At 41.3% G+C, this 11,282-nt stretch overlaps 2 protein-coding genes across 2 annotated transcripts; both read right to left on the reverse strand.

Annotated features, from left to right (window-relative positions):
* Positions 1–1,198: 1,198 nt before the first annotated feature.
* LOC125249485 lies at positions 1,199–5,971 on the reverse strand. Its single transcript, XM_048161787.1, has 5 exons — positions 5,735–5,971; positions 5,335–5,627; positions 4,907–5,160; positions 4,572–4,829; positions 1,199–2,196 (listed from the first exon to the last, which is right to left on the reverse strand). Exons 1-5 carry the CDS (start codon positions 5,814–5,816, stop codon positions 1,752–1,754), a joined length of 1,332 nt encoding a protein of 443 aa, XP_048017744.1. The 5' UTR covers positions 5,817–5,971; the 3' UTR covers positions 1,199–1,751.
* Positions 5,972–8,429: 2,458 nt separating this feature from the next.
* On the reverse strand, positions 8,430–9,781 carry LOC125249488 (protein TsetseEP-like). The gene is made up of 2 exons (XM_048161791.1): positions 9,596–9,781; positions 8,430–9,419 (listed from the first exon to the last, which is right to left on the reverse strand). The coding sequence occupies exons 1-2, from the start codon at positions 9,779–9,781 to the stop codon at positions 8,430–8,432; spliced, it is 1,176 nt and encodes a 391-aa protein (XP_048017748.1).
* Between the last annotated feature and the right edge of the window lie 1,501 nt (positions 9,782–11,282).

Consider the following 11,282-nt stretch of genomic DNA (forward strand, 5'->3'; position numbering starts at 1 on the left):
TGTATATATTTGTCAACTGATTTATGCCAGTAGCAAAGGCAATTTTCAAACTCTATGGCAAATAGAATGAAGGATATGTTAAACTAAACTCAAATAAAGAAATTGAAAACAGTAAGAAGCAACAGAATGTAAAAAAAGAAAAAAAAAGCATTTTATATAGTAATTATGTAGAAATTAAAGAATATTATTGGTTACATACTGCTTTCCTTTACTTTACCTACCTATTGTGCTTGCATAAAATATTCATCTAGACAAAAACTCTGATGAATTTTATTTTAAGCGTATTTGACTGCTTTAGAGTGAATTTTCGTGCTTATTTATTTCTTTTTTTTAAAAAGTGTGCTTATCAGAAAAGGCCGCAAAATGTCTTGGGTTGGCTTTTTCTCACTGTTTTAACACAAAACAAAACACCACTCTGTATCACTATATCTGACCAAACATGGCCTCTTATCTCTAAATAAGTGTTAAACCACCGAATTAAGAATAAAGATAAGTAAATTACACATGTGCAATGTAAGCGGAGTTTGAACTGTAATGTCAAACGGAGATACATCACGAACTGCTTCTCTTTCATGTTATATGTTAAACTGTACTTACCTGAACCTTATCCGAAGAGTGAAATTGATTTAAAAAATGTATTTAGTGTTTAAATGTTTTTTTCTCGCATGACAAACGAGCATAGACTGCAACTAGTCTTTTGGGCACTGGCGCTCTTTTATAACTGTGGTCACATGACTATGTTTTGGCCAATGACTGTTTTGCCCCATTCAGCCAATGGCTGTTTTGCCCCGTTGAGCACTGTTCAGAACTGTTAGGACTGAGACAATTAACTGTTAGAATTGTTAGGACTTGTGTTAGGACTTATTTAGAATGTGTTAGGACCTGTAACAAACAGTTAGGAATAGTTTGGCTGTGTGGTCGCTGGAGGGTACTGCCACGACTACAAACTGCACAAAGGGGACATTCCATTTCGCTTGGTGCCTCGCAGCTTCGCTGCCCGAGGACAGGCTAGATCGGCAAGGACTTGCGCTATTTATTCATATTAAACATCAATCATTTTAAAAAGTTAAACATTTTAAATACTTACAGTCTACACAACAGTCTCCGTGCTCACAGCATCACAGACATTAATATTTTAACGATTTATAAAAGATGAATCATTGTCTGGCCATCTGGAATTTTGATATGGAGATAAAGGTCATGATTATATATTTTTTGTAGTATTACACCACATCGTGTGTGTATATCAGCACCATTTGTTGTTTTCTTGTGGTATGAGATAGAGCGTTAGGACCTGGAAGCGCTGCCGCGTGAAGTCAGACTTAACAACTGAATAAGATGGATGTGTTACTATTACACCACAAGAGTTTTTTTTTTTTTTTCTTTTTTTTTTTACAACACCACATGAGTTGTGTGTTGTTTTTTCTTTTCTTTTTTCTTTTTTTTTTTACACCACAGAGTTGTGTCTTTTTTTGTTTTTGTTTTAAAAACACCGAAAATTAAGCACTGCAAACATAGTGCAGCTAAAACAAAATATTCACAGCACAACACACAGCAAACACAATTAAAAAATGAACTATATACATACACCAATTAAAACAATCAAAGACCTCCCTGTACATTCTGTTTCCACTGTGCAACAGAGAGGCCTGAGGCTGGGCAATACCACCGGCCCTTTAGCTGAGTGTGGCCAGTTGTCTTATTTTTTGACAGCCCACAGTGCTTGCAGATATAGTGGTATATATCCTTTTCTAGGCGTTTCCTTGGTGGTTCCGTCCGTTTCTCATCCTCTTTGGCAGCTTTCTGCCTTCTCCAGGTGAGCTTCCTAGGCTGAGTAAGGTGACAAGTTTGTGGTGGCAGGTTATCAGGTGGCTGGAACTCGAGAGGATGGGTGGGTAGGACCCAAGATGGGAGAATGCAAAATGTGGTGCTGGTGGATATACAGGAAATGCTGAGTAAGATAAGGGAGGAGGGGTGGGCAGTGGGCACCTGTTGGAGATGCGTTTGCGAATGAAGGCCTCTCCCTCCTTATTTTCTGGCTTCTCGAATTCCATGGCCTCATGCCCATGCTGTGCAGGAGCAGCTGGAAGTTCACGCACTTCAGGAAGTGGCTCCTTTGCCAAATATAATTGGTTAGGCAGTGCAGTACCCTGCAGCAGCATGTCTCTGTCCACGCGTTTCTGTCTTCTTAGTAGCCTGCAGGGTAAATATTAAGCAATTTATTTAAATTGGTTTTAAATTTACTGCCTTAAATAATTGGGTAACACTTTAGAATACTGATCCTTCATTAATGAATAACTACACAGGAACAAATGAGTAATGCATTATTAACACTCTAGTAACTACTATTAACTAATAAGTAACTCTGATGAATGAATTAGTAAGTAATAGTGCTCAGTTGAAGGTGGTAGTTCACTATTAACTAATCAGTAACTACTGTTTTTTTCATACCTCCCAGAGAACTACTAAGACCTACTATATACATATTCATAATTAATGTGAATAATGAATAATGTATAATTAATTCTAGAGTAAAGGCCTTGGTAACCCACTAGTAATGACTGAAGTATTACCAAATACTTAAGAAGGAATTACTAATTATTTGGATCAGTATTCTAAAGTGAAAAATATGATAACTCTCTAGTAACTACTGAAGTCATTGTAAACTTTTGAGGTTTTTGTAAAGTATTGGATAGTAATAACTCAAGAGTTACTATATAACTCTAAAGTAACTACTTCTTATTTGGATCGGTATTCTAAAGTGAAGATCATAGTAACCCACTAGTAATTACTTAAGTGTTACTACATCCTTATAAAGGAACTACTATTTATTTGGATCAGTATTCTAAAGTGAAGATCATGGTAACCCACTAGTAATTACTTAAGTGTTACCAAATATATCATAAGGAATTACTGTACAAAAACATACAAAAACATCAAAAGTTTACAAAGACTTCAGTAGTTACTAGAGAGTTATCATGTTTTTCACTTTAGAGTACTGATCCAAATAATTAGTAATTCCTTTAGTAATACTTCAGTCATTACTAGTGGGTTACCAAGGCCTTTACTTTAGAATTAATTATACATTATGCATCATTCATGTTAATTATGAACTTGTATATAGTAGTTCTTAGTAGTTCTCTGGGAGGAATGAAAAAAACAGTAGTTACTGATTAGTTAATAGTGAACTACCACCTTCAACTGAGCACTATTACTTACTAATTCATTAATCAGAGTTTATTTTTAGATTATAGTAGTTAGAGTGTTAATAATGCATTATTCATTTGTTCCTGTGTAGTTATTCATTAATGAAGGATCAGTATTCTTAAGTGTTACCAATAATTGGTATATGCTACAGAAATTCTTAAAATTTGAGACAAATATCACAGTATGTGTCTATTCCTAGTAAGTGCTTTTAATACAACACTCAATAAAACACATTTTGCACTGTGATGCACTTGTGTTGCAAAATGGTAAATGCACCAAAAATTAAGCACCACTACAACACAGTTGGCACTCTTTACACAACGACTCAAAATTGTTCACACTTTTTTCTAATGATCTGAAACCAACCGTAATAAATACAGGCCAGTTCAGAGTGCTGAATTATTATACCAACAATAGATGAAAATATTATTAATAATAATAATAATAATAATAATAATTGATAACTTAATAATAATAACTGATGATAACTGAGCTCTCTTTGTATTACTGACCATCATGTACCTGTTATCACAATCTGTATTGTAATAAAGTATAATAGAAATAAAATTACTTGACTAGACTCAGGCTGGACCCAACATGAAGACGTGATGCTGAAGCAGAATGAATCTCTCACTAACTTTGGTTTAGCCGTTTCAGTTTTTTTCTTCTTTTTTATGTACTGTAACATGCTTTTCTTTTAGAGCTTTCTTGACCTTTAAGGATTTTGCATTTAGACTACTGTTTTTTTTACAGCATGCAAGTGCTGAATATACAGTAATTCAATACAATATAACAGTGTTTCTCAACCAGGGGTCTGTGGACCCCTTGGCGTAATGCCAGGTGGTCCTTATAAAATGTCTGAATATGAATATTTGTACATAGACATAATATTCAATATAATACTGTACATTCAGTATACCTTACTTAGTTGTGATTTCAATACTTTAATGTAATTGCATATTTGTTTACTGTGAGATACAATATACTTGTTTTTCTGTAACTACATGCTCTGGATGCTGTGTGCTCCATTTTGTTGATGCAGTGTTTAATGAATGATCTTGATTACAGGTGAAAGGGTTTTGAAACAATTGTTTTGTTTCGCCATAATAGTAAGAGGTTTTTTTTTATTTGATTTGATTTTGTGTTTAATGCTTTGGGAAAATGAGTGATGGTTTCAAGAAATGTGTTTTAGCAATTCAGAAAAACTGTAATGACTTGCCTGGTTGAATAAACTAAACTAAAACTAAAGCCCATTGTATTTACTTAATATAATTTCTAAAAGAAACATGTACAGGAAAGTTTTATAAGTACAATCTTGATATACTACTGTGATTGCATAAAAAACTGCACAAAAGAAGACTCACCATGAGGAGACAGTAGTGGTGTTTATCGGGACCAGAACCAGGTTAGTCTGTCCTAGAACAACTCTGCTGTCCTCCAGCAGCTGTTTTAAGTGGCTGTAGACCATCACAATGGATTGTGGAATTGGCAGAGTTCTTCCTCTTGTGTCCTTGGGCCTGTTCCGTGCTTGCTTAAACTCCTTAAAAAGTCGTAGGCAAACACATTCACAGACCCTGTGGACTTCAGGGTCCTGAGCCGCCTGCCCATGAGTCATGAACAGTCTATGGAAAAGAAGGATTATATAATCTAGACTGTATACTGGGTTATAAACTAGTGAAGATCCAAATAGTCAAATTACCTCTCTGCTGCCTGCTGTCCTGGAGCAGAGCCACTCCGCTTCCTGGATGCTCTCCATGGTCCTGGCAAAGTCTTCTTCTTCACCCTCTGGCTATATTTTGATTGCACATTGTCCATGGCATGCAGAGCCATGTACAGCTGCACTATGTTGGCCTCCTCTTGTGATGACAAGGCAGTGATGGTCCGGTTTAGACCAACCAGGTAGGTTGCCAGGGCATCAACTGCTTCCCAGCCCAAGACACCTCTAGAATCACACTGAGAAAAAAAGCCAACCACAGTCCAATAAATATATACAATGTCATAGTAAATATTTTACATTCTACATGCATATATTTTATCTTTACAAATGGTTGACAATAAGTGTTCTGCACTTCACCCGATACAATTTTTATTAAAAAAGTAAAAGATAGTACAGGATAGCAACATTACCTGGCCGGATGTGCTAGGAATTGCAGTGTCATCCTCCTCTTCCTCACTGGCCTCCGCATCAGGGGATTTGGGTCCAGTGTCATCCACCTGACTGGTCACCTGGGCCTCCATGACATCTACTGGAGGGTCAAAGTCACCAGCCCTAAGATCAGCAGCATGGCACACAGTTGCGTCAAAACCACTGTCATCTTCGGGTTCCTCTGAGGGGACTTCAGGCATGCCACTGTGGTCACCAATCAACTGGTCGCCTCTATTGGACTGGGCCAACAAGTACTTCACTGCAATGCGCTCATCTGCAATAATTTTTAACACATTGTTAATGAAGAGAGGACACACACACACATGAGAGAGAGAGAGAGGAATCCTCCAATGCTCAGCATTTCCCTGAGAGATATCTTACCAGTGGGTTTTCCTGGAGGGGTGAATTCTGGCATTAAAGGACAACCAAGGACACGTTGGCTCATGTTGTTAAGATGAGACATTAAGCGCACATCAAATGTCCTGATGGTTGAGGCCCCCCACCACAGACACAGCTTCTTTTGCCCGGCTCATGTTCCACCTCGAGGCCCCCTCCAACATGTACATTTGTGTATGCATGGCATTACATCTCCATCCTGTGAATGAAAATGCACAGATTCAACCAGCAATTATTTCAAACTTAGGACTTACAAAATTAATGACACAGATAAAGAACATTAACATAGAATAATAAGCTAGTAGTAAATTCCATAAAAAAATAAGCCAAATCCATGTAGTACCCAGGGTTCTACATCAATAATGTTAAAACAAAAGCAATCTTTACAACTTAAAATCTACAGAACATTATGCAATTTAACATTCAGAATTTACCAGGAATGAAGGCACACTGGTGGCGGTGAAAACTCTCCAGAGAGGATGACCCCCTGCCACACCTAAGCACATTTAGGATTCTGCCACCCTTCTGGAGTGTCCCCGTCTTTGTATAGAGGTCTACATGTGGAGGGTCCTGGATGCACTCGAGGTGTTTTTGCTGCATCTCCCAAACATGGTGCATGCTGTCAGGGTTAACCAGGCGAAGCCCTGTAGTGTCAGTTAGCTCCCACACTGATTCCAGCAGTCCTGAAATCATGGCCCGGATCTCCTCAGCCCCGCACGTTCGCCGCCTACAGTGCTTTGCCAGTTCACCTGGGCTGATGCTGGTCATGAGCTGTGCCTCAGTGGGAGCCTGTCCACCATGGCTGTTTTTCCACTCTCCTCTTTTGGCCGCCTTTAGTTCCTTAACATCCTTCTGATCCCACTCAAAGATACAGGAGGAAAGTTTAGAACAAAAGGTACCATAGAGAGGGTGGTGCTCAGTAGTAAGGCCGCAGTTTAATATTCTCATAAAATGGAAGATATCTAGCCTTACAATAGACTTCCATGGCCGAAAAAGTTTTAGCACCGCAGGTACACCTGTGAATAGGGAAAATAATAATCAAAAAGCATGCATGTGATTTCATTTCAACATACTTTTCAGTCATTATAATTAATTACAATTACATTACATTAATGGTAATAATAATACTAATTAACATCACCAATAGGAAAAGGTGATTTTTTTTACACCACTATTAACTTTTGTAAAATGTATTGCAATGCACATTTGTGACCCTGGACAACAAAACCAGTCATAAGTTGCACAGGAATATTTGTAGCAATAGCCAACAACATATTACATGTGTCAAAATTATTTATTTTTCTTTTCTTCTAAAAATCATTAGGATATTAAGTAAAGATCGTGTTCCATGAAGATATTTTGTTAACTTAAATACCATAAATATATTAAAAAAATATTTTTGTGAGTGGATATGCATTGCTTGGACTTCATTTAGGCAACTTTAAAGGAGATTTTCTCAATATTTAGATTTTTTGCACCCTCAGATTCCAGATTTTCAAATAGTTTTATCTCAGCTAAATATTGCCCTGTCCTAACTAACCATACATCAATGGAAAGATTATTTAGTCAGAAAAAGCTTGCCTTTCAGATGATGTCTACATCTTAATAAAGAAAAGACCATTAAGACATGGTTTCGTGGTCCAGGGTCACATTTGATAAAGTAGTAATCTGAAAATCCCACCTGACTGACTTCAGCAATCCCGGTCAACATAGATGACCTCTGGCTCTGGCTCGCCAGCATTCTGGCAGCGTCTGACGATTCCCTGGCACAGCTCCTCCAGCCCCGCATCTTCAGCTGTTGTCAGAACACTGTTCAGAACCTGGCCAAGCTCATTGCCAATGTTGGTCATCCATGCAGCCGTGTCCCCAATGCCACCAGCCAGCTTTTTGGTGATCTGAAAAGCAAGCATAAACAAATATAAATACATTCTAACAGGCTTAATTATACACTTTTTTTTCTTTTTGTTATGGTCCATTACAATATATATAACACATATAACACAAATGCACAATTGTTCAATATTATGATGAAATTATGGATGGCTGAAAATAAAACTCATGCTCAAACTTTCATGTATTGTACCTTCTTAGTGGAATCCATCTTCAGAATTCGGCCATAGGTGGAGGTAATCACCCCCTTCATCTCGTCCACATGGCTGAGGATGTCGTTGGAGTGTACAGTCTCAAACCATTGGGCGAGTGGAAGTGGCCTGAAGGGTGCAGGTGCAGAAAAGGAAGGTGCCGTTGCAGATTGTACCAGGGCAACCGTTCTCGAATAATTCTCACAGTCAGAGTGGTACTGGATTGTCCTTCGTGCCCACTCCTCACTGTGGACTTCCTCTACTGCTGACTGGAGGTAGGAGGAACTGTTGCCGCTGGTCCTTGGCCTGAGGAAGGTCACACATTTCCTGTCCAGTGCTAGCTGAGTGGTCAGCACTGCTGGAAACAGTGACCTGTGTGCCACATCCAGTTGTGAAAGGATGTCCTGGCTCCATGGGCATACTGGCAACCTGCATACACTGCAGCGTGGATAGTCTCCACCCGCCAGGTAGTAGCGGCTATCCATGTCGATCACCTCCCTGACCTTCAGGTAGATCCCAGCATGGTGCATCTTACGGCCACACTGTGAACATTTAAGAGGAATGCCCCACATCCTCATTGGTGCCCACAAGAACATCCTCTATCGGAAGTACCACCCGGGCTCAGGAGGAGATGGCTTGGGCAGCATTGGTGGATAAAACCAGTTCTCCTGGATCTTCTGCCTCAGCTGTCCTGTGGGCTCATAGAGGCACTTGGCAATCCACACCCAATCTGCTGGCTGGAGGACCCTCTTGAACTGACTGGGAAGAAAGCTTTCCCAGTCAGTAGCAGCCTGAGGCAGAGGTGGTGTGGGCAGTGAGGGTGCTGGACGTGAGGATGGAGTGGGCTGTGGAGCTGGAGAGTGGCATGGGGATGGAGATGGCCTCGAGGATGGAGTGGGCCGTGGTAGTGTTAAGGGCTGCGGAGCTGGAGAGTGGTGTGGGGATGGAGATGGCCTCGAGGATGGAGTGGGCCGTGGTGGTGGTAAGGGCTGCGGAGCTGGAGAGTGGTGTGGGGATGGAGATGGCCTCGAGGATGGAGTGGGCCATGGAGATGGCGTGGGCCGCGGGGACGGAGTGGGCCATGGTGGTGAGGGCTGTGAAGCTGGAGAGTGGCATGGGGATGGACTTGGCTGCAGGAACGGAGTGGGCCGTGGGGACGGAGAGGGCCATAGGGATGGAGTGGGCCGTAGTGGTGGTGGTGAGGGCTGTAGAGCTGGAGAGTGGCATGGGGATGGAGACACTGGTGCTGGCAGTGGAGACGGCAAGTGCTGCGGAGGTGGTGCCAGCCTTGGAGATGGTGAGGGGCAAGGCGATGGCGAGGGATTTTTTGAAGTGCTGGCACGTGGAGCCAACAGGGCCCCATAATGGTTGGACTCGATGTGCTGGAGGAGTCCAACAGCACCCTGGACCCTGGCCCCACAGGTGTCACACCTCTCTTCAGCGTGGTAGTCAGAGAGGTGCTCGGAGAACTTCTCTGCCTCAGCAACCACACCACACAGAGAACACTTCACTCCCTGTTCTCCCTGTGATGTCCCTGCCTCCTCTGAGCTGCCGCCTGCCACTGCATTAGGCCCAGCCTTATCTGTTGACTGGGAGAACAAAGTTTAAGAACAAAAGAAGGCCATACTATTCATGTTAAATAATTTCACCAATTATTCTGCAGAACTGTGTACTCTGATAATAGATATGGGGATGGTACATAAAATAGTCTATTATATGATACAGGGACTTATCATGCCTTTGATATATTATATCAAATACCTACCTTATGGAACCCATAAGTGCACACTATATGCCTGCCAAACAGGTCCACCTTATTCCCCTTTTGCAGGGGACAGGCAATCAATTTTCTTCTTCCAGGCCTTTTGCCTGTACTGAACTGGAAGGTGCTCTGGGCATACCTATGGCAGACATCATTCCAATAGGCAGAGGATTTGCCTGTTTTGGTCATATCTGAAAAATATTGTGGAACAAATCAATGTAGTTGAGCATTTCTTGACAGTGACATGGTGACATGTTTTGACAACATTTAGTTTACACTTGCAAACAAAATAGCTAGCTAGCAACGTATGTGTATTCAAAACAACTTTTACAACAACAGGCTGTAGCATTTAATTTCATTAATTTACTTTTGGCTACCCCAGAAGATTTGGGGACCATAACAATATTATTCTACAGATCAACAATGCAGACTACGGTTGAAATATATATCATAGTCTTTTTAGTTCATGCTGTTAACTTAACCCTCTATGGCATAGTGTTGCCCCTTGCCCTCAGGCAAAACCCCCCTTTTTTGGACCTCGCACCCACATTATAAAAAAAATATACATATAATATCACTTGACATGTCTTTTCAAAACATGTTTAAAATATAATATCTTTCTATAAAAATATATGCATGTGCATCAATATGTAAAGAAATATGTTTGATTATTAAAATAATTATTTTGTTTTTATTTATGTACTAAAACTGTTTTTTGCCTTATGGCAACACTGTGCAGTTAGCACTTTTGTTCCAATAGAAAATTCTGTGCATTTTCCCACAAAAAAAGTAAATACTACAGTGTTTTTGAACCATACTATAGTAAATTGTAGTATTCTGTATATATTATAATATAATATCCCATATAAATAGAAGTATTATGTTACAGTACCTCTGTGTAAAGAAGGCGAGGGATGCAAGATACGAAGCATATACGAGTTTACTAGAAGAATAACAGGTAGCATACAGCGTGCTGTGACACATACAATAACCGACACAGGATGAACAGAACGGGGAGTACAAATACACAGAGTAATCAGGGAGTTAAATAGGCACAGGAGGAAGTTAACTAATCAAGGACTAATGAGAACAGGTGCAGACAATACAGGACATATTGGTGACATTACGCCCCCCCCCCCTCGGATAGGCGCGTCCTCGCGCCGTGATGACGACAGAAGAGGGTGTGGAGAAGACGCGGAGGCTTAGGTGGGGGACGTGTAGCTGGTGACCACTGGTGATGGCGTGGAGGCGTCGGCGACACGATGGACCACGGTGGAGCAGAAGGTGGGAGGAGCCAGAGTAGAAACATGAGTGACGCGTAGAGCGAACTCCAGGGTCCGGACAACGGAGGCGGAACCGTGGTGCAGGTAGGAACCGGCTTAGTAGAGAGGGTGACGGACCAGGATGAACCCGAAGCGCTGGAAGCCTGGAGACCAGCCGCTGACTCCCGGGACTGAGGCATTGACGGGGATCTGGCTGACAGGGGCGACGATGTGGCGAGAGCGGGCGATGGGGAAGCCAGAGGAAGGGAGGAGTCCGATGATGACGTAGAGGTGCAGGTTGTAGGCTTCGCCGGAACACCGGAAGTCCGTGTCAGCAGCTGGGCGTCGACCACCGAAGGCCGACCTAGAGTTCCGATGGAGCCCAGCGGAGTCTCCTGGTAGACGAGCCGTGGCAGTGACGAGGGAGT

This window comes from Megalobrama amblycephala, linkage group LG16, assembly GCF_018812025.1.
Source record: "Megalobrama amblycephala isolate DHTTF-2021 linkage group LG16, ASM1881202v1, whole genome shotgun sequence".
NCBI classification, from domain to species: domain Eukaryota; kingdom Metazoa; phylum Chordata; class Actinopteri; order Cypriniformes; family Xenocyprididae; genus Megalobrama; species Megalobrama amblycephala.